Below are 23,588 nucleotides of genomic sequence, written 5' to 3' on the forward strand. Positions count from 1 at the left end.
CAAGCCAAGATAGCACCACTGAACTCCAGCCTGGGTGACAGAGCGAGACTCTTGTCTCAAAAAAGAAAATGAGAAAAGAAAAGAAAAAAGAAAAAAAATGGCCGGGGTAATAAAATGAGCCCAGGTTGAAATTTTCTTTCTTTTTTACTTTTTCTCTCCCTTTTTTGAGATGGTGTCTCGTTATGTTGCCCAGGCTGATCTTGAATTCATGGGCTCAAGTGATCCTCCTGCCTTTAGCCTCCCGAGTAGCTAGGATTTCAGGCGTGTGCCACCATGCCCGGCTTCAGATTAAAATTTTCTAAAGCCATCCTCCTGGGTGATGGACACACTGGCAAAGAACATCTGTTGTGCTGGCTGCCCAGAGCCCATTCGACTCCACTCCTACTTCCATCATCTCTTTTGAGAAATACTTTTATTTCCACCTCATCCCTCCCCCCACATCTGCATGGTTACAGCCTTGGGACTCTTGGAGGTTTTGTTCGTACATCATATTCCCACCCACCTGACCCAAACTGCTAAATCAGAGTCCCATTCCCATAAATTTGGCGTTAGGACCAAGATGCTAACTCTCTCCGGATGGCTGGATCATGTACCCAGAGAGCTGCTAGCAGATGTGTTTCCTACATCACGAACTGGAGCAGCTGAGGACAGAGTGCGAACCCCACACAGAAAGAAGTGTGGTGAAACAGAGAGGGTCTTTGTGGTGTTTGAGTCCCTGGTACTAGGTCATTCCTGAGGCCTGGGTCTGTCCTTGCCTTTGCGTGCCACAGCACGCCTCTGGATCAGGCCAGCTTAAATGATTTTTTGGTGGTGGCCAAGAGTTCTAACTCACACTCACCCCATCCATCCTAAGCCAAGGGGACCAAAGGGTAGTGTTTTCTACACCCCAGCTCTAGGTTCTGAGAACAAAAAGAAGTACCTCTGTGGAGAGCAGGTGTCCAGTTTTGGAGGAAGAAGTGAAACATGGCAGTTTCCTTATCAACGAACTGTCTGTCAACAAAAGACCAAGAGGCCTGGGTCAAGGGAGAGTTTCTACCCCCTGGCTGTTTCTGTGGGGCTCAAGAAAGCCACCTGCAGTACAGGCGATCCCACTGCTAAAGGAGGAGTGAGCGGTTTTGTGTTGTTGTTGTTTTTTTGAGATGGAGTCTCACTCTGTTGCCGAGGCTGGAGTGCAGTGGCACCATGTCAGCTCACTTTTACCTCCGTCTTCTGGTTCAAGCAATTCTCCTGCCTCAGCCTCCCGAGTAGCTGGGATTACAGGCACCCACCACCGTGCCCGGCTAGTTTTTAAAATATTTTTAGTAGAGATGGGGTTTCACCATGTTTGTCAGTCTGGTCTTGAACTCCTGACCTCAGGTGATCCACCCGCCTCAGTCTCCCAAAGTGCCAGGATTACAGGCGTGAACCACTGCGCCTGGCCTGAATGGGTGGTTTTACAATAGGACCTCTAGGCAAGGGTGTGCAGATCTGGTCTAATGCCCAACCTTGCCCATTGAGATAAATCACTCTGTCCTCTGTCCCTGGCTGTCACCACTTGGGAACCATGTATAGTGCCTGTCAGTTTTCCTGAAGTACACATGGGCTAGAGAAGTCGTGTGGCAAAGAGGGCAAAACATGGGTTCTAGAGCCTGCAAGTCCAGCTTCATCACGTACTGGGTCTTTATCCAGTTAGTTAATTTCGCTTACTTCCATCTCTCAGTCACCATAATCTTCTCACTAGGAGAATGAAATGAGTGAGTGTGAGTGTGTGTCTGTGTGTGTAAAGCACCTTACACAATACCTAGCAAATGCCCCCGAAGCAGCAGAGCCACTCCAGCCCTGGAACCCTGTTAGAGATCAGGGCGAGGGCCTGGCACAGAGACAGGACATCCCTCCAAGAAAACTGTCAGTGCCAAAATAGTTGGTTTACTGCCCGATTTTTGCAGCAGACAAACTTCAGTGCTCCCCTAGGAGTCAGGGTTCAAAGCTTTGTGTTTGTTTGTGTTTTTTAGCAGTAACTAATTTTCATTTCCTGTAAGACCTCCACACTACAGAGAGCTAGTGGCTAGAACCCAGCAGGAGGGAAAATAGGTCCTGAGAAGAGAGGATAAGAGAAGCTAGTCTTTCTTTTCTTTTTCTTTTTTTTTTCTGAGACAGAGTTTCGCTCCTGTTGGCCAGGCTGGAGTGCAATGCCACAATCTCAGCTCACCGCAACTTCCGCCTCCTGTGTTCAAGCGATTCTCCTGCCTCAGCCTCCCGAGTAGCTGGGACTACAGGCGTGCGCCACCACGCCTGGCTAATTTTTATATTTTTAGTAGAGACAGAGTTTCACCTTGTTGGCCAGGCTGGTCTCGAACTCCTGACCTCAGGGATCCAACTGCCTCAGTCTCCCAAAGTGCTGGGATTACAGGCATGAGCCACTGCACCCAGCCTAGACTTTCAAGTTACTGTAATTCAGCACCCACCAGGGGCCAGGCACATGTATGTGGTTTACATGCATTCTTTCCTCCTTTAACCCCTTTGGTGGATCAATGAGGGCACAGGAAGTATGACAGTGACAGCTAATCTGGACACCACCGAGGCAGTTCTGAAATCTGCTAGTCGCTCAGAATTAACTGGATGGGGACAATCAGCCTAGAACACAAACAGCTGCTGCCATAGCCCCGGCACAGACTTCCGACTAGTGCCTGGGACCTGCTCCCCAGCCCTATTGGGCAAACAGATCTCCATTTATTAAGCAACCAGTTCTTTTCAAAGTGCTGATAACTGCAGCTGGAATCCATATGCTCTTCTCCTAACTCAGCCTCCAGAGTAGCTGAGATTACAGGTGTGTGCCACCACACCAGGCTAATTTTTGTATATTTAGTAGAGATGGGGTTTCACCATGTTGGCCAGGGTGGTCTCAAACTCCTGACCTCAGGAGATCTGCCCACCTGGGCCTCCCAAAGTGCTGGGATTACATGCGTGAGCCACCACGTCTGGCTGATATACTCTTGAGCCCCTGATGGAAAAACAAGGAAGAGAGAGAAAGGAGAATATGAAAAAGGGAGGGAGTAAAAGTAGGAAGAAACAAAGGGAAGAGAAGTAAGGCAGTCAACTCCGTGACGATACTCATTCCTTTATTGTCAACTGTGTTGATTGGAACAGGGCTGGGGCCTGCAAGCTGCTGGCAGCACCCAGCTGCAGGTGCATTTCAGCTCAACAGAGAGGCCTCCATCCTAAGCCAAGGGGACAGAGGGGAATGTTTTATATATATATATTTATATATTACATATGTCCCGTATAGTCATATGTGTAGAGTGACAAGAATGGGCCACTGCATTGTTAACTGTTGTCCTAAATAAAGACCATAGCAACACACGAGAATTTGGTCCTAATCAAGGCCCTTACTTTGTCAATCAAATATTTGATACACCAAAAGGAAAAGGAGAGAAAGAGAGACAGAGAGACTGAGATCCAGCCACCCCTGGTGGCCCTGTTCCCAGCAGATCTTACGCTGAGTGTAGAGTGTCCCCTGTGGAGGTAAACACGCACACAAACACGCACACACATACACACGTACACAAAACTGCAGGCAGGAGCTCCTCCTCCGACCATACCTTGGGCCCAGCCCTCGGACTGGGGGTGCTGATTTGGGTATATTGTGCTATAAGACTGTGAGGCAGGAGTGACAAGACAATGCAAAGGCGATGTGTCCAAGTGATGAATGGGGTGATACGTGCTGCTTCGTCCACAAACGAGAAAGAGGTCAGTGGGAGAGGCTGCTCAACGCAGCCCTGGAGGTCCCCCTGCGCTCAGGCCACCTGGTGAATTTCTACACACAACTCCTGTCCCAGCCACAGTTGAACCTCTGATCTGAATCCTGAGTCTCAAATAATCTCTTGGGCTCTGATGAAAATTGTGATTTCCTGGAAGGACAGGAGCAAATGGCAACTGGGTGGCTCAACCCTCTAGTCCAGTAATGAAGCAGAAATGACAGTGTCGCTGAGTTAAATCAGACCCAAGCTTGATCCTCAGAGCAGAACTTGAACGATGTAAGAAGGGTTCATTTCCTGAAGGAAAGATAATAACCCCCGCCACCATCTCCCACACCCCCCATTTCAGGCAGATCGGTCAGTCTCACGGTTTCACCCCAACAACAGCACTCTTCATATTCTAGGAACTGGAGACTCGCACTATTAGGGCACTTTGAAATCCTAATTCACTTGCTTGCTTTCATTATTACCTCTTCACCCCTCCACCAAAATATACACTTAAAAAGCCAGTCAATGAACATTACCCATTTTTTTTTTTTTGTAGAAATTTACTTATCACTCGAGATACCTGGAGACATTTTGGGCCATGACAAAGGAAAGTAAAGATTATCCCCCTAGGAACCAATTTGCGTAACTAGTGAATAAAGGATCTATTTTTAACAAAATAACACCTTAAAGATGCGATTCAGAAACAGGGGTAACAGGCAAAGCTGGAAAAGATTGTGCCTGGGCTTCTGTTTCCTGTGACAGATGAAGGGAAAAAGCAATAGATGTTAATATCTTCATTTAGCCAGGGGTAGAATGACAATGACTCCTCCCACTGTGAACGGGGTCTAGGCAGCTGCAGGGAGAAATGATCAAAGCAGGCAGGAGCAGCCTCTTGAAAATTGGGAGTTGCCTTGAGGGCCTGTCGACCAAAATGACCCCTTGGAGGGGACAGAAACAAAGGGATCTGGTGGAGGGACTTCCGTTGATGACTGTTCAAGTTGTCTCAATTGCTGTTCCATTTCCTGCAGGTTCCAAGGTGATGGTAACTAGTTGGTCCACAGTTCCCATCCAAGGTGGACAGGAAGCAGAGTTTGGGAAGCCGTGAGTTCTTGTCAAAGCTGAAGGGCATGAGCTATGTTGGTGAGGTTATTAATGTCCTTGAAAAGGAGCCCAATAGGCTGAATGAGGTTGTCTGAGGCTCAGAAAGTGGAGAGTGGGGCTGTGTCCACAGGGAGCAGATGCCCAACACTGTGAGGATGTCTCTTGTCCTCAGGGAACACCAAGCAGTCTCCTAGTCCCAGAAAGTGCTCAGGGGCTGCTCGCCATCAGTGTGGGAGAAGATGGAGGTTATGCAGTGCGGTGGGTAGAAAAGGGACTGTCTTCTCAGGCACTGGCTACCTTCCCTTCTGGAGGCAGCTGACAGGGGGACAAGCCTGAGATCTGACTGGGGGAGCTCTCAAGTCAGAAGAAAAAGAGGCTATGCAGTGACCACGGTAGGCCCAGACGGCTCAGGCGAGGGCATCTCCCCAACACGAACTGAGCTCCGCGAATAAATAACATGAATTAAATAAAGGAGGCGAAGAAGAGCAGGCAGAGGCACCGTCTGCCAGATTCTCACCCCTGCACACACGCACACGCACATGCACGCACACGCACACGCACCAAGCGGCAGATGAGATGAGCCAGGGTTGGCTGCCCCATCCCAGGAGTCTATTGGATGGGCAGCCTGACGTGATGGTTGTCACTCATGGTCCGCCACTGTTGCAGGGCGCAGAGAAGCAGAGGCCAGGGAGGCATGTGTGGTGGAAGGTGGAGGCCGCTGAGGACTCTGGCACCTGCAGGGGAGATGAGGCAGGCGAAAGAGGAGGTTAGGGAAATGCAGGAGACAGGAAAGTGAGTCCTCTCCTTTGCCCCATCCTGTTGCTGCAGGAAGCCCTCCGACATCCCCAGTCACCCCTTGCCCTTCCTGCCCTTTGGGCACCAGCAAAACCCTCTTTAGCATCCCCCAGCCCCTGCAGTTCCCCTGCCTCCTGGGTCCAGTGCTGCCTTGGACCATGGAGGTACTGACCAGGATCTGGACTTTCGGACTTTAGACGTGGAAGGTCTTTCCAGAAAGCTGTCCAACCGCATGAGCCTCTCCATGTGTAGCGCACGAGGGTCTTGTTCTTGGTCGTGAGAGAATTCCATCTCAAAGACAGCTGGAGGGGACACGTCCAACTCCAGAAACATTATGTTTTCAGCCTGTGGTGGGAATACGATGCCAGGCTTGAGCAGTGCCCGGTCGCTGTGCCTTCTAGGGACTCAGCCAGTCTTGGGTGTAGCAGGGCTGATGAGGTGGTTAGGGGAAGCAGAGGCTGTGAGCATCCCCTCCCATAGGCTCTTTTTTTTTTCTTCCGAGACGGAGTCTCGCTCTGTCGCCCAGGCTGGAGTACAGTGGCGCAATCTCGGCTCACTGCAACCTCCGCCTCCCAGGTTCAAGCAATTCTCCTGCCTCAGCCTCCCAAGTAGCTGGGACTATAGGCACCCATCACCACGCCCGGCTAATTTTTTTATTTTCAGTAGAGCTGGGGATTCACCATGTTGACCAGGCTGGTCTCGAACTCCTGACCTCAGGTGATCCACCCGCCTCGGCCTCCCACAGTGCTGGGATTACAGGTGTGAGCCACCTCGCCCGGCCTCCCTCCCATAGGCTCTTTCTTCCCTCTCCGCTTCTTACCCTGTACCTGGGGTGGGACCCCATTGCCATGGCAACCCGAGCATACTGGCTGATAGGCCTCTTGTAGCCCACTGCAGATGTTGGCCGCTTCTTCATCTGGCTGTTATTGCTGTAGGGAAGAGGCTATATTAGAAAGGATTTCTGTGGAACATGAACAGCAAATGACATCATGAGGACCTAAATATCATTCAGGTAGCCAGGAGGCCCTGCAGAATGCAAGTTCTGGAATTTTCTTCTCCTTGCTCTAATACAGCTTGACAACTGAAGCTAGTGCAGTTGTCCCCCTCATCCGTGGTTTCGCTTTCCACAGCTTCAGTTACTGTGGTCTGAAAATAGGCAAGTACAGTACAATCAGATGTTTCGAGAGACAGACACCACACCTGCATCACTTCTATTAGAGTATATTGTGTTTTTGTTGTTGTTTTGAGATGGAGTCTCACTCTGTCACCCAGGCTGGAGTGCAGTGGCACAATCTCAGCTCGCTGCAGCCTCCACCTCCCAGGTTCAAGCAATTCTCCTGCATCAGCCTCCCGAGTAGCTGGGATTACAGGCGTGCACCACCACACCTGGCTAATTTTACTTTATTTTTTCTTTTTTTTGAGACGAAGTTTTGCTCTTATTGCCCAGGCTGGAGTGCAATGGCATGATCTTGGCTCACCACAACCTCTGCCTCCCGGGTTCAAGTGATTCTTCTGTCTCAGCCTCCCGAGTAGCTCGGATTATAGGCATGTGGCACCACGCCTGGCTGATTTTTTGTATTTTTAGTAGAGACGGGGTTTCTCCATGTTGGTCAGGCTGGTCTCGAACTCCCGACCTCAGGTGATCCACCCACCTCAGCCTCCTAATGTACTGGAATTACAGGTGTGAGCCACTGCGCCTGGCCTAACACCCGGCTAATTTTTGTATTTTTAGTAGAGACGGGGTTTTACCACGTTGGCCAAGCTGGTCTCGAACTCCTGACCTCAAGTGATCTTCCTGCCTTGGCCTCCCAAAGATCTGAGATTATAGGCATGAGCCACTGCACCCGGCCTTATTAGAGTATATTGTTATAATTGTTTTGTCTTATACATCTCATGTACCCCATAAACATACACACCTACTATGTACCCACAACAATTTTAAAAAATTGATAAAATTTAAAATAAACCTCATAGCATATATAGGGTTTGGTACTATCTGCAGTTTCAGGCATCCACTAGAGGTCTTAAAACATATCCCCTGCCAGGTGTGGTGGCTCACACCTGTAATCCCAGCACTTTGGGAGGCCGAGACGGGTATATCACCTGAGGTCAGGAGTTCGAGACCAGCCTGACCAACATGAAGACACCCCATCTCTACTAAAAATACAAAAAATTAGCCGGGCGTGGTGGTGCATGCCTGTAATCCCATCTACTCAGGTGAGTGAGGCAGGAGAATTGCTTGAACCTGGGAGGCGGAGGTTGTGGTGAGCCAAGATCGCGCCATTGCACTCCAGCCTGGGCAACAAGAGCAAAACTCCGTCTCAAAAACAAACAAACAGGCTGGGCGCAGTGGCTCACGCTTGTAATCCCAGCACTTTGGGAGGCCGAGGCGGGCAGATCACGAGGTCAGGAGATCGAGACCACGGTGAAACCCCGTCTCTACTAAAAATACAAAAAATTAGCCGGGCGTGGTGGCGGGCGCCTGTAGTCCCAGCTACTCGGAGAGGCTGAGGCAGGAGAATGGCGTGAACCCCGAAGGTGGAGCTTGCAGTGAGCCGAGATCGCGCCACTGCACTCCAGCCTGGGTGACAGAGCGAGACTCCGTCTGAAAAAACAAACAAACAAACAAACAAAAAACAAAACAAAAAAGTATCCCCCATGGATAAGTGGAGACTACTGTGTAACACAAAGAGGTACATATCAATATTTCTTCACTCCTGTTGCTTTAAATTGTTTCTGCAGTAGAAAGGACTGAAGTAGGATTGAAGGCTGAAATGAAATCCAGTCTCACTTTAGCTTGTAGCTTTATATACTTTTTTTTTTTCAGACAAAGTCTTGCTCTGTCACCCAGGCTGGAGTGCAGTGGTGCCATCTCAGTTCACTGCAACCTCTGCCTCCTGAGTTCAAGCGATTCTTGTGCCTCAGCCTCCTGAGCAGCTGAGATTACAGGCGAACACCACCACATCCTGCTAATTTTTGTATTTTTAGTAGAGGACAGGGTTTCACCATGTTGGCTGGTCTTGAACTCCTGACCTCAAGTGATCTCCCTGCCTTGGCCTCCCAAAGTACTGGGATTACAGACGTGAATCACTGTACCTGGCTGGTTTTTTTTTTTTTTTTTTTTTTGAGTCAGAGTCTCACTGTTACCCAGCCTTCATTGTGGTTTTTTTTTTTTTTTTTGGAAACAGAGTCTCACGCTCTGTCACCAGGCTGGAGTGCTGTGGCACAATCTCGGCTCACTGCAACTTCCAACCCCCTGGTTCAAGTGATTCTCCTGCCTCAGCCTCCCGAATAGCTGGTATTACAGGCGCGTGCCACCACATGCAGCTAATTTTTGTATTTTTAGTAGAGACGGGGTTTCACCATGTTGGCCAGGATGGTCTCGATCTCCTGACCTCGTGATCCGCCCACCTCAGCCTCCCAAAGTGCTGGGATTACAGACATAGGCCACTGCGCCTGGCCGGTAATTTTTAATTTTTAGTAGAGATGGGGGGTTTCACCGTCTTGGCTAGGCTGGTCTCAAACTCCTGACCTCAGGTAATCCTCCTGCCTTGGCCTCCCAAAGTACTGGGATTATAGGCATGAGCCACTCCACCCAGCCTATTTTTCTTCATAGGAGTTAGCATAATAAAATGGTTAAAAACTCAGGCTTGAAATGAAAAGGAACAAAGTTAGAAGCCTCACATTTCTCAGTTTCAAAACTTATTACAAAGCGCCAGGTGTGGTGGCTCATGCCTGTAATCCCAGCACCTTGGGAGACCGAGGCAGGTGGATCACCTGAGGTCAGGAGGTTGAGACCAGCTTGGCCAACATGGTGAAACCCTGTCTCTACTAAAAATACAAAAATTAGCTGGGCGTGGTGGCACACGCCTGTAGTCCCAGCTACTTGGGAGGCTGAGGCAGGAGAATTGCTTGAACCTGGGAGGCAGAGGTTGCAGTAAGCTGAGATCTGGCCACTGCACTCCAGCCTGGGTGACAGAGTGAGACTCCATCTCAAAAACAAAACAAAACTTATTACAAAGCTATAGTAACCAAGGTACTATAGAACTTGCATAAGACGAACATATAGATTAATGAAACAGAACTGAAACTCCAGGGCCAGGCACCATGGGTCACGCCTGTAATCCCAGCGCTTTGGGAGCCCAAGGCAGGTGGATTGCCTGAGCTCAGGAGTTTGAGACCAGCCTGGGCAACACGGTGAAACCCCATCTCTACTAAAATACAAAAAATTAGCCAGGCGTGGCAGCGTGTACCTGTAATTCCAGCTACTTGGGAGGCTGAGACAGGAGAATTGCTTGAATCCGGGAGGCAGAGGTTGCAGTAGGCCGAGATCACGCCATTGCACTCTAGCCTGGGTGACAGAGTGAGACTCTGCAAGACTCCGTCTCAAAAAAAAAAAAAAAAAAGGGCAAAGGATCTCAATAGATATTTCTCAGAAGATCACACCTGTGATCCCACCACTTTGGGAGGCTGAGTCATGTGGATCCCTTGAGCCCAGAAATTTGTGTACAGCCTGGGCAACATAGCAAGACCCTGTCTCTACAAAAAATACAAAAAAAAATTTAGCAGGGTATGGTAGCACACACCTGTAATCCCAGCTACTTGAGAGGCTGAGGTGGGAGGATCACCTGAACCTGGGAGGTCAAGGCTGCAGTGAGCCGTGATCACGTCACTGAACTCCAGCCTGGGTGACAGGGTAAGACCTTGTCTTAAAAGAAAAAAAAAAACCCACAATGGATACCAGTTCAGATCCACTAGGATGACTATAATTTAAAGATGGACAGTAACACATGTTGGTGAGGATGTAGAGAAACTGGAACCCTCATACGCCATTAGTGAGAATGTAAAAAAAAAAAAGTTAAACATAGACTTACCATAAAAACCAGCACTTCCACTACTAGGCATATACTCAAGAGAATTGAAAACGTATTCATATGAAAACTTGTACACAAATGATCATAGCAGCATTATTTATAATAGCCAAAAAGTGGAAATTACCGAAATGTCCACCAACTGATGTGTTGATAAACCAAATGTGGTATATTCATAGAGCGGAATATTACTCATCAATAAAAAGGAATGAAGTACTGATGAGTGTTCCAACATGGACGAACCTTGAAAACATTTTGCTAAGTGAAAGAACTCAGTCACAATGGACTACATATTGTGTGATTCCATTTATATAAGATATCTGGAATAGGTAAAGCCATAGAAACAGAAAGCAGATTGGCGGTTGTCTAGGTCTGGGGAAAGGGGTTTTGGGGAGAATGAGGAGTAACTGCTAATTGGTTCAGGGTTTCTTTTTGGAGTGATGAAAATGTTCTGGAATTAGGCTGGGCGTGGTGGCTCATGCCTATAAACCCAGCACTTCGGGAGGCCGAAGCGGGCAGATCATTTGAGGTCAGGAGTTCGAGACCAGCGTGACCAACATGGTGAAACCCTTTCCCTAATAAAAATACAAAAATTAGCCAGGGGTGGTGGTGCATGCCTGTAATTCCAGCTATTCAGGAGGCTGAGGCAGGAGAATTGCTTGAACCCGGGAGGCAGAGGTTGCAGTGAGCCGAGTCACACCACTGCACTCCAGCCTGGGGGAAAGAGCGAGACTCCATCTCAAAAAAAAAAAAAAGAAAGAAAGAAAATGTTCTGGAATTAGATAGCGGTGACGGTTGTACAACTCTGAATATACTAAAATCCATTATATTATTAAGCAGTAGAGCTAAAAAAAAAAAAATCCACTGAATTGTACACTTTAAAATGGTGAACTTATGATAGGTCAACTACATCTCAATAGAGCTGTTATTTAAACAATGAACAAACAGGCCAGCCTCAGAGACTCATGCTTGTAATCCCCACACTTTGGGAGGCTGAGATGGGAGGATCATTTGAGGCCAGGAGTCTGAGGCTGTAGTGTGCTATGATTGTGCCAATGAATAGCCACTGCACTCCAACCTGGGCTACAGAGCAAAGATCCCAGCTCTAATTAAAAAAAAAAAAAAAAAAAGTTTATGGCCAGGCGCAGGGGCTCATGCCTGTAATCCCAGCACTTTGGGAGGCCGAGGCGGGTGGATCACCTGAGGTCAGGAGTTCGAGACCAGCCTAGCCAACATGGTGAAACCCCGTCTCTACAGAAAATACAAAAATTAGCCGGGCATGGTGGCTCACACCTGTAGTCCCAGCTACTTGGGAAGCTGAGGCATGAGAATCACTTGAACCCGGGAGGCAGAGGTTGCAGTGAGCTGAGATCACACCACTGCACTCCAGCCTGGGCAACAGAGTGAGACTCAGTTTCAAAAAAAAAATTTTTTTTAAATGCATATTCTTTGACCCAAATTTCTCCTCCTAGGAACTTCACTAAGCAAATAATCAGAGGTAAAGATAAAAATTTACATGCAGGAGTATTTGCTGAAGATTTTTTTTTTTCTATAGACAGAGTCTTGCTCTGTCACCCAAGCTGCAGTGTGATGGCAACATCATAGCTCACTGCAGCCTCAAATTCCTGGGCTCAAATAGTCTTCCTGCCTCAGCTTCCTGAGTAGATAGGACTACAGGCAGGTGCCACCACACCTGGCTAATTTTGTTATTTTTTGACAGGGTCTCACTATGTTGCCCAGGCTGGTCTTGAACTCCTTGCCTCAAGCTATCCTTCCACCTCAGCCTCCCAAAGTGCTGGGACTTTAAGTGTGAGCCACTGTGCCTGGCCCTGAAGCATTATTTACAACTGCAAAAAATTAGAAACAACCAAAATGGGGTTGGTTAAATTATTAGGACCCAGTTACATTACTATTCAGTCCTATGAAGGAACTTTATGTAGTCAATAAAATTTTTGTGTGGCTCGGCCGGGTGCAGTGGCTTGGCTCACACCTGTAATCCCAGCACTTTGGGAGGCCAAGGTGGGTGGATCATGAGGTCAGGAGATTGAGACCGTCCTGGCTAACATGGTGAAACCCCGTCTCTACTAAAAAAAAAAAAAAAAAAAAAAAAATTAGCCAGGCATGGTGGCACGCACCTGTAGTCCCAGCTACTCGGGAGGCTGAGACTGCAGAATCGCTTGAACCCAGGAGGCAGAGGTTGCAGTGAGCCAAGATCACACCACTACACTCCAGCCTGGGTGACAGAGTGAGACTCTGTCTCAAAAAACAAAAACAAAAACAAAAAAACCAAACCAAAACAAAAAAATTTGTGTGTGGCTCTACGTAGATGCAGAAAGACTGCCACAATATATTAATAAAAGAGCAAATAAAAAGATGAAGTTTTTGTTTGTATTTTTAAATTTTTTGTAGAGATGGGGTCTCGCTATGCTGTCCAGGCTGGTCTCGAACTCCTGGCCTCAAGTGATCCCCCAGCCTCAGTGCCCCCAAGTGTTGGGATTACAGGCATAAGCCAGCACACCTGGGCAGTTTTAAGGAAACGCGTGTGTGTGTGTCTGCTTAGGAAAAAGTCTAGATATTCAACAAAATGTTGACAGTTGTAATCTTTGAATTGTGTGATTATGGGTGATTTTTATTTTCTCTCTGCCTTTCTGCAATATCTGAAAAAAATTTTTACAATGAATATGTATAACTTTATACTAATTAATTAGTTCAAACATCTACAGGAAATATATATCTGTATGCCTGCCATCCAGTTTTGTCAAGAATGCTGCTGTGAACATTTCTAAAGGTATTTTCATGCTTATATTTAACATTTTCCCTGGAGTATGGATCCAGGAATGGAAGTGTTGCGTTACAGGGTATGTGGATTTTCAGCTTTACTTGATATTGTCAATTGCTTTTCAAAGTGGTTATACTTATGAAAGTTTCCATTGGTCTACATCCTAGAGAGCTCATTGAGTGCTTTTTACTTTCAGCAATTTGGTGAGTGTGATGGATTATTAAAATACTTTTACTACTCTGAACAAAAACAGAAAAAAGAAAGGAAAGAAAACAAGAAAGCTACTTCCACTTTAAAAAATAAAAGAACACAGGTTTTGGAGTAAGGCAGACCTGGGTTTGAATGCTGGCTCTGCCCTTTCAAGCTCTTTCACTTGGGGAAGTGGCTTACTATCTATAAGCCTCAGATACATCATCCCTATCATACAGAATTTCTGAGATTAAACAAGACAAGCACTTAGCACAGTATGCCCGCCACAGGGCTTAACACATGGCAGCTGTGATTATGATTTATTTTCAATTCCACTTGCTAATTTCAAGTGGGGATACAAATAAAATGAGCAAGGATAAAAGTCAAAAGGCGACAGCTGGAAGAGGAGAAGAAACAGGCTGAGTAACTCAAAGCTTAGGACACTCTGTCCTTGAACAGCAGAACAAGCTGTGCAGGGGCCCACAGAACAATGGCTGCCTTCTGCAGCTGGCAGTGATGGGAAATAACCTTCTTGTGGTTTAGTTTATGATGCTGTACCCCATCAGTGGTCCCTGCTGACCCTCTCTATAGATGAAAACAAGGAAAGATAAGGCTCCAGAAGCCCCAGCTGGGTCTGCAGCTAAGCTTACAGGATGCCAGGAGGCGTGCCCGTGAGGAGAGGCAGCCTCAGTGGCAGTGGCAGCAAGGAGACAGTCCTGCTGCAGACGCTGCTGGAAATGCAGAGCCATCCCCTCTAAGAGGGGAGTGGGAAAATTAGGAAAACGGTAACTTATTTGCAACGTGCTTCTACACAGTTCATCTGAACTTAACAATCTCCGGAGGTGTGGATAGAGCAAAGAAGACTGAGGCTCAGGGAGGTGCAGCGCCTCTTGTGTCCAAGGTCATGCAATTAGGGAGAGACTAGGAATCTGAACCTTCCCATATACTCCTTTAAAAATTATTATTATTGGCCAGGAGTGGTGGCTCATGGCACACCTGTAATCCCACGGAGGCAGGTGGATAACCTGAGGTCAGGAGTTTGAGACCAGCCTGGCCAACATGGTGAAACCTTGCCTCTACTAAAAATACAAAAATTAGCTGGGTGGTGGCATGCGCCTGTAGTCCCAGCTATTCAGGATGCTGAGGTGAGAGAATCGCTTCAACCTGGGAGGCGGAGGTTGAGTGAACCAAGACCATGCCACTGCACTCCAGCCTGGGTGACAGAGCGAGACTCTGTCTCAAAAAAAAAATTATTATTATTTTGTGGCTAGGCACAGTGGCTCACACCTGTAATCCCAACACTTTAGGAGGACAAGACAGGTGGATCACCTGAGGTCAGGAGTTCAAGACCAGCCTGGCCAATTTGGTAAAACCCCTTCTCTACCAAAAATACAAAAATTAGCTGAGCATGGCACACACCTGTAACCCCAGCTACTGAGGAGGCTACTCAGAGAATTGCTTGAACCTGGGAGGTGGAGGTTTCGGTGAGCTGAGACCGTGCCACTGCATTTCAGCCTGGACAACAGAGTGAGTCTGAGTCTCAAAAAAAAAAAAAAATTATTTTGTGAAATTTTTGAAGCGGGCAACACCTCATTCTATGCTACAGGGTGGGTGTTCCCCCAATCATCTCTCAGGAGGACACTGGGCCAGAACAGATGGGCCAGTGAGTGCCTTTGAAAGCTCAGGCACTGGGAACAGGACAGAGGGACAGGGCTGGGTGAGCAGAGGATCAGCGCAAATTGGCAGCCTGACCCAATAAAGATGCCAGGGCTATTCTGGGTGGCATGTGGGAGAGAAGGGCTGGGGGAAGGGAGTCTGTAACTGGGGCACCGACCTTCCCATCGGCTCCCTCTTCTGCCCCAGGCCTACTTTCCATGATTGATCCTCTGTAGGAAGCAGGTTTTGGCAGCCCAGAGCTGAGGCCTGGGTCTGCATTTATGCACCCCTCCCTTTAAGCACCCCTCCCAGCAGGGCCCCACAACCACAGTTATCCTGCGTGCAGTACATTTGATGCGTTCTCCTAGGACCCTCCCTCCGTAATTGGCTTACTATCATTTTTTCTCCTTTAATATTAAAAAGTCATCTCTCAGCTCCATCTCAGGGGTTGACGCTATTCTCTTTCCTGGCTGTTTGATCACTTCCTTTCCCCTCTCCTTCCTCTCCTTCCTTCCTGCTTTCCCTCTCTCCTTCCCTTCCTCACTCTGTCACTCAGGCTGGAGTGCTGTGGCAAGATCTTGGCACACTGCAACCTCTGCCTCCCAGATTCAAGTAGCTAGGATTACAGGTAAGAGCCACCATACCTGGCTAATTTTTGTATTTTTAGTAGAGACGGGGTTTTGCCATGTTGGCCAGGCTGGTCTTGAACTCCTGGCCTGAAGTGATCCACCTGCCTTGGCCTCCCAAAGTGCTGGGATTACAGGTGTGAGCCAGCACGGCTGGCCTCCCCCTCTTTTTCTGAAAGCAGGCATCCAACATCATCGGGTGTGTTTCCTTCTAGTTCCTTCCTGTGCATTCAACACTGACAATCGGGCTTTCCTCTTCGATCTGGCTGCTTTGTCCTGGCATCTGTCCACCTTGTTCCACTGCCCTGCTTGTCTGAACTCTCAGCCTTCCCATTTCCCCTCCGTGCTGTCCCCGACCTGCCTGGGAAGCTGCAGCTGCTCCCTGCTTCACACCATCTTCAATTCTCACAGGTCTGTGAAGAAATCCAGGGACTCAACGCAGAGCTAGGAATGTTCTTACTGAGGTGAACTTTGCCTCTGTGACAAAACCAGTTTAACTTTCTTTCCTGATTCTATTTATAGCAAGAAACACTCTCTCTTTAAACCCAGAGGCAGAGCCTGGGTGAGGTGGCTTACACCTGTAAGCCCAGCACTTTTGGGAGGCCCAGGCAGATGGATTACCTGAGGTCAGGAGTTCAAGACCAGCCTGGCCTACATTGAAACCCCACCTCTACTAAAATACAAAAATTAGCTGGGCATGGCGGTGCACCCCTATAATCCCAGCTACTCAGGAGGCTGAGGCACAAGAATCGCTTGAACCTGTGAGGTGGAGGTTGCAGTGAGCCGAGATCATGCCACTGTACTCCAGCCTGGGTGACAGAGTGAAACTCTGTCTCAAAAAAAAAAAAAAAAAAGAAAATCAATCAATAAATAAACCCAGAGGCAGTTTAACAAAAAATCAACATCTAAAACAAAAACATAAAGTCAAACTGCCCTCGTAGGGCACTTCTAAGGGATAGAGGCAGGCCAGTTTCTCCAGAGGCCCCATAATTAGAATATTGGCTTATCAGTATGAGTGCAACTCTTCATTGATCATCTCCTCTGTACCAGGCACAGGCCTGGAACCTTACATTATTTCATTTCAACCTTGACAGTCCTGCAAGGTACATATTGTTATCCCCACTTTACAGATGAAGAAATTTGGGTTCAGAGAGGTTAAAAAAACTTAAGGCCAGGCGCGTGGTGGCTCACGCCTGTAATCCTAGCATTTTAGGAGACCGAGGTAGGCGGATAACCTGAGGTCAGGGGTTTGAGACCAGCCTGGCCAACATGTTGAAACCCCATCTCTACTAAAAATACAAAAATTAGCCAGGCATGGTGGTGTATGCCTGTAATCCCAGCTACTCTGGAGGCTGAGGCAGGAGAATCGCTTGAACCCAGGAGTGGGGGGTTGCAGTGAGCTGAGATCACACCACTGCACTCCAGCCTGGGCGACAGAGTGAGACTCTATCTCAAAAAACAAACAAACAAACAAAAAACAACAAAAAAAACTTACTCAAGGCCACTAGTAAGTGGCAGAGCAGGGGCTAGAATTCGGAATGTTCTTTTTTTTTTTTTTTTTTTGAGTCTTGCTCTCTTGCTCAATCTGGAGTGCAGTGGTGCGATCTCAGCTCACTGCAACCCCCACCTCCCAGGTTCAAGCGATTCTCCTCCTACCTCAGCCTCTGGGTAGCTGGGATTACAGGCACCCACTACCACACCCAGCTAGTTTTTGTATTTTTAGTAGAGATGGGGTTTCACCATGTTGGCCAGGCTGGTCTCAAACTCCTGACCGCAAGTGATCTGCCCGCCTCAGCCTCCCAAAGTGCTGGGATTACAGGCGTGGGCCACTATACCCGGCCAAATTCAGAATGTTCTAACTCCAAAGTCTAGTCTGTCTCTACTGCACCATGATGCCTTTAAAAAGAATCTAGGGGCTGGGCACAGTGGCTCACGCTTGTAACCCAGCACTTTGGGAGGAGTTCACTTGAGCTCAGGAGTTCAAGACCAGCCTATGCAACATAGTGAGACCCCCATCTCTACTAAAAATGAAAACAAATTAGCTGGGTATGCTGGTCCATGTCTGTGCTGTGGTCTAAGCTACTCAGGAAGTTGAAGAAGGAGGATCACTTGAGCCCAGAAGGTCAAGGCTGTAGTGAGCCATGATTGTGCCACTGCACTCCAGCCTGGGCAACAGAGTGAGACCCTGTCTCAAAAAAAGAAAGAAAAGAATCTAGGGTGGCTGGGGTTACAAAGGTCAAAGGGCTAAAGTTACAATGGCATTCTGTGTACCATATACCACAGGGTATGGATACTGTCACATATATAACCCTTTAGAAGACAATTTTGTGGGGCTGACTCACACCTGTAATCCCAGGCTGAGGTGGGTGAACTACTTGACGTCAGGAGTTTGAGACCAGCCTGGGCAACATAGTGAAACCCTGTCTCTATTTAAAAAAAAAAAGAAGAAGACAATTTTACCTAAACACAATTAAAAATAAAGTCTAGGCCAGGTGTGGTGGCTCACGCCTGTAATCTCAATACTTTGGGAGGCTGAGATGGGGGCATCACTTGAGTCCAGGAGTTCAAGACCAGCCTGGGCAATGTAGTGAGACCTCATCTCTAAAATAAATAAAAAATTAGTCAGGCATGGTGGCACAAGCCTGAGGTCCCAGCTACCCAGGAGGCTGAGGTGGGAGGATCACTTGAGCCAAGAAGGTGAGCCAAGATTGTGCCACTGCACTCTAGTCTGGGCAACAGAGTGAGACCTTGTCTCAAAAAATTAAATTAACTGGGTCTGGTGGCATGTACCAGTGGTCCCAGCTACTCAGGGGGCTGAGGTGGGAGGATTGCTTGAGCCTGGGAGGCAGAGGCTTCAGTGAGCCAAGATGATGCCATTGCACTCTAGCTTGGGTGACAGAGTGAGACCCTGTCTCAAAAAAATAGATAAAAATTAAATAAAAATTTAAAATCTAGGTTGGGCACAGTGGCTCATGCCTATAATCCCAGGACTTTGGGAGGCCGAGACAGGCAGATCACCTGTGGTCAGGAGTTCGAGACCAGCCTGGCCAACATGGAGAAACCCTGTCTCTACTAAAAATACAAAAATTAGCTGGGCATGTTGGCTCATGCCTATAATCCCAGCTACTCGGGAGGCTGAGGCAGGAGAATCGTTTGAGCCTGGGAGGCAGAGGTTGCAGTGAGCTGAGATCACGCCATTGCACTCCAGCCTAGGCGACAGTCTATTATGAGAAACTAAAAATTAAAGGTTGTACTTGTAAAATATTTATTGCTAGACCTAGTTGCAAAAAAAAAAATCTTTTTTGAGATGGAGTTTCACTCTTGTTGCCCAGGCTGGAGTGCAATGGCACGATCTTGCCTCACTGCAACCTCTGCCTCCTGGGTTCAAGCGATTCTCCTTCCTCAGCCTCCCGAGTAGCTGAAATTACAGGCATGTGCCACCACACCTGGCTAATTTAGTGTTTTTAGTAGAGACGGAGTTTCTCCATATTGGTCAGGCTGGTCTCGAACTCCCGACATCAGGTGATCTGCCCGCCTTGGCCTTCCAAAGTGCTGGGATTACAGGCGTGAGCCAGCGCGCCAGTGCAAAAATGTTTTTTAAAGTAACTTTAATATTATACAAGATTATGACTGTGGAAGGCACCTCACCTTATATTATTTTATATCCACTAATGGCTACATGGAGATGGTAGAGAAAAAAAAGAAAGGGCTAAACTTCCAAAATAAGTTGATTAGGGATACTTCTCAAGAGTTGCCTGACACCTCCTTATTTGAGAGAGAGGCACCAGTCAGAGGGTGGGGTGGATGCTTAGAGCTGGAGTAGGCGGAGGGAGAATGTTTTTCGAACAGAAGCTTTCTAATGGGACAGCGTGACTTTAGGTAATTTCTTACAAACAGTCTTTTTCCTCTCACTTTGAGCAGCTGTTAGTGTTCTCATCCCCAGAATACCACAGGCCGAAATAAAGCAAAATATTCCACGCTCGAGTTGAACAAATGGAACAACGCCCTGATTAGTTAAATATGCTTTGGAGAGAAATAACTTTTCTGTTTGTTTTTTAGCCCTAATTAAGTGATGTGGCAAGTGGTGGGATCCAATGCTGAAGAAAGGACCTTTTCTCTGGGGAGTGGAGAAGTTTGTTTCACAGCTGCAGCCTCAGACCCCATGGTTCCTGAAATGAGGAAAGCTGCCTTGTTCAAGGACCTCCCTGCCCTCAACCTTCCATGGTGAAATGAGGGACATGGGGCAGATGACCTCAGAGATCCAGGCCAGCAGCTCCCTGCCCCCTACTGTGCCCCACCAGGCTCTCTCTGCTAAGTTAGAATCACAACTGGGATTTCAATTACCGTGGAATTGTTTTTACTTTATTCTAACCATCTTGGCTTTAAAAAGAGTAATTTTACAGACTTGTTTCATATAAAAAATCCTAGAACTGGCCAGGCGTGGTGGCTCACGCCTGTAATACTAGCACTTTGGGAGGCTGAGGTGGGCAGATCACCTGAGGTCGGGAGTTCGAGACCAGCCTGGCCAACATGGAGAAACCCTGTCTCTACTAAAATTACAAAATTAGCCAGGCATGGTGGCACATGCCTGTAATCCCAGCTACTTGGGAGGCTGAGGCAAGAGAATCGCTTGAACCTGGGAGGCAGAGGTAGGGGTGAGCCAAGATCACGCCATTGCACTTTAGCATGGGCAACAAGAGCAAAATTCCATCTAAAAAAAAAAAAAATCCTAGAACCATTTTTTACTTGCCTTTTCTATTTTTGTATTTTTTAAAGTTCTGAAGTAAATATTAAATACTGCAAATTGCAGTCATCAGACATAGCAAAGTGGACAGCTACTCAGGAGGCTGAGGCAGGAGAATGGCTTGAACCCAGGAGGCGGAGCTTGCAGTGAGCCGAGATACCACCACTGCACTCCAGCCTGGGTGACAGAGCGAGACTCTGTCTCAAAAAAAAAAAAGTTATTATAGGTATTACTGTAAAAATTAATTAAAGTATGCTGTTGCTGGGCACGGTGGCTCACGCTTGTAATCCCAGCACTTTGGGAGGCCGAGGCAGGCAGATCACGAGGTCAGGAGATCGAGACCACGGTGAAACCCCATCTGTACTAAATACAAAAAAATTAGCCGGGCGTGGTGGCGGGCGCCTGTAGTCCCAGCTACTCGGAGAGGCTGAGGCAGGAGAATGGCGTGAACCCGGGAGGCGGAGCTTGCAGTGAGCCGAGATTGTGCCACTGCACTCCAGCCTGGGTGACAGAGCAAGACTCCGTCTCAAAAAAATAAAATAAAATAAAGTATGCTGTTTTAAGGTAGCTATTTTAATTTTTTAAATCTGTGAATGGTTTTTTTCAGCATATACAAACCATTTTAACTCTCAAAAAGGAGAAAAGTTTATGTATAAAAAAAGAAAAGATGGTGGAAAGTTCATATCCAATTGTTAGTAAACACTACTACTAGCTAGGTGGAATTTTCATTCTTTCTATGTTTATTTAAATTTTCCATAATGGAGACATTGTTTGCAATTGAAGTAAGGGTTACTTAAAAGGAAGAAAGTAAATTTAAAAAAATTTTTTTAGAGATGAGGTCTCATTCTGTCGCCCAGGCTAGAGTACAGTGGCATGATCCTAGCTTACAATAGCCTGGGCTCAAGCAATCTTTCTGCCTCAGCCCCCAGAGTAGCTGGGATTACAGGCATGAACACCTGGTGGAAGAAAGCAAACTTTTAAAAAACATTTAAGAAAGAATGAGCTGGCCATGGTGGCGACTGCCTGCTGGTTCAAGCTACTTGGGAGGCTGAGTGGGAGGATCACTTGAGCCCAGGAGCTCAAGGCTGCAGTGAGCTGTGATCACACCACTGCACTCTAGCCTGAGTGCAGACAGAGCTAGACTCTGTCTCAAAAATAATACAAATAAATAAATAACATAAATAAGGAGGGGAAGTCCAAGCTGGGTGGGGTGGCTCATGCCTGTGATCCCAACCCTGGGAGGCAGTGGGAGGAGGATCGCTTAAGCCCAGGACTTCACGACCAGCCTAGGCAACAAGGTGAGATCCTGTCTCTACAAAAGATAAAAAATTTAGCTGGTGTGGTGGTGCATGCCTGTGGCCCCAGCTACTCAGGAGGCTGAGGCAGGAGGATCACTTGAGCCCAGGAGCCCGAAGCTGCAGTGAGTTATATACTCCAGCCTGGGTGACAGAGTGAGATCTCAACTCAAGAAAAAAGAAAGCAAGAAAGCAAGCAAGGAAGTAAGGAAGAAAATAAAGAAAGGAAGAAAGAGAAAGAGAGAGAGAAAGAGAAAGAGAAAGGAAGGAAGGAAGGAAGGAAGGAAGGAAGGAAGGAAGGAAGGAAGGAAGGGAAAGAAAAAGGGAAGGAATGAAGGAAGGGAGGGAGGGAGGGGAGGAAATTCATAATCATTACGCAGAAAGCTCATTCTAACTTCAGGTAAAGCACCCGCCATGCTTTGAGTCTGGATCATGTGCTTGAGGCAGTCAAGTCAAAATTGCAGAGTGTTTTGAGAAATGAATAAATTCCTCTGAAGCAAGAAATTGCTAAACTCAAGTCAAAATCCCTTCTCAGTTCCACATTAAAGGAGACCAAAGGGTCATGACAATTAAATGAAATGCATGATTGCAGGTGGGAGGGAGGGAAATCATCATAAAGGACGTTGGCAAATATTTAATATTGCCTATATAATAATATTGTGGCAATACAAAATTTCCTGAATTTGATCATTGCACTGTGGAACACGAATGTTCTCACTCTTCGGAAGTACAGGTAAAAGGTCAAAATGTCTGCAACTTAACCTCAAATGGTTGGGGGAAAGTTAAAGCAAGATATGGCAAAATGTTAATAATCTGGTGAAGGGTATATGAGAATTCTTTATACTATTCTTGCAATTCTTGTTTTCAAAATAAAAAGCTGATGTGGCCAGGCGCAGTGGCTCACGCCTGTAATCCTAGAACTTTGAGAGGACAAGGCAGGCAGATCGCTTCAGCCCAGGAGTTTGAGATCAGCCTGGGTAACATGGCAAAACCCTGTCTCTACAAAAAATACCAAAAAAAGAAAAAAAATTAGCTGGGAGGAGGATCACATGAGCCCGGGGAGGCTGAGGTTGCACTGAGCTGTGATTACACCACTGCACTCCAGCCTGGGTGACAGAGTGAGACCCTGTCTCAAACAACAACAACAAAAGTTAATGCACACCTTCTCAAAGCCTCTCCCATCCCACAACTAGCTGAGCACATTGTTGGCACTACTACATCCAATGTAAAGAAATTCCTTCACCTGCAAACTTCAAACTCAAGAACTTTTCTAAGGACTGGTGTAGTGGCTCATGCCTATAATTCCAGCATTTTGGGAGGCTGAGGCAGGTGGATCACTTGAGCTCAAGAGTTCGAGACCAGCCTGGCCAACATGGTGAAACCCTGTTGAACTCGGGAGGTGGAGGTTGTAAAAATACCAAAAATTAGCCGGGAGTGGTAGCACACACCTGCAATCCCAGCTACTGGGGGCTGAGGCTCGAGAATCGTTTGAACCCAGGAAGCAGAGGTTGCAGTGAGCCAAGATCACACCATTGCACTCCAGCCTGGGCGAAAGAGCAAGTTTCACTGCAACCTCCGCCTCCTGGGTTCAAGTGATTCTCTTGCGTCAGCTTCCCCAAGAGCTGAGATTGCAGGTGCATGCCACCACACCCGGCTAATTTTTTGTATTTTTAGTAGAGATGGGGTTTCACCATGTTGGCCAGGCTGGTCTCGAACTCCTGTCGCCAAGTGATCTACCCGCCTTGGCCTCCCAAAGTGCTGGGATTACAGGCATGAGCCACCACGCCCAGCAGAAAGACCTTTTCTTTTC

The 23,588-nt window shown here is 47.4% G+C and overlaps 1 protein-coding gene across 1 annotated transcript in view; it reads right to left on the bottom strand.

Annotated features, from left to right (window-relative positions):
* Positions 1-3,077: 3,077 nt before the first annotated feature.
* Positions 3,078-23,588, bottom strand: part of KIF3C (kinesin family member 3C) — a 52,527-nt gene continuing 32,016 nt past the window's right edge. Inside the window, exons 6-8 of the mRNA XM_030799913.1 lie at positions 6,439-6,547; positions 5,791-5,963; positions 3,078-5,557 (exon numbers count right to left, since the gene is read on the bottom strand). Of these exons, the coding sequence (XP_030655773.1) occupies positions 5,464-5,557; positions 5,791-5,963; positions 6,439-6,547 (376 nt within the window). The 3' untranslated portion in view covers positions 3,078-5,463. The remainder of the gene's footprint in view (positions 5,558-5,790; positions 5,964-6,438; positions 6,548-23,588) is intronic.

The sequence above is a fragment of the Nomascus leucogenys genome, chromosome 19 (assembly GCF_006542625.1).
Source record: "Nomascus leucogenys isolate Asia chromosome 19, Asia_NLE_v1, whole genome shotgun sequence".
NCBI classification, from domain to species: domain Eukaryota; kingdom Metazoa; phylum Chordata; class Mammalia; order Primates; family Hylobatidae; genus Nomascus; species Nomascus leucogenys.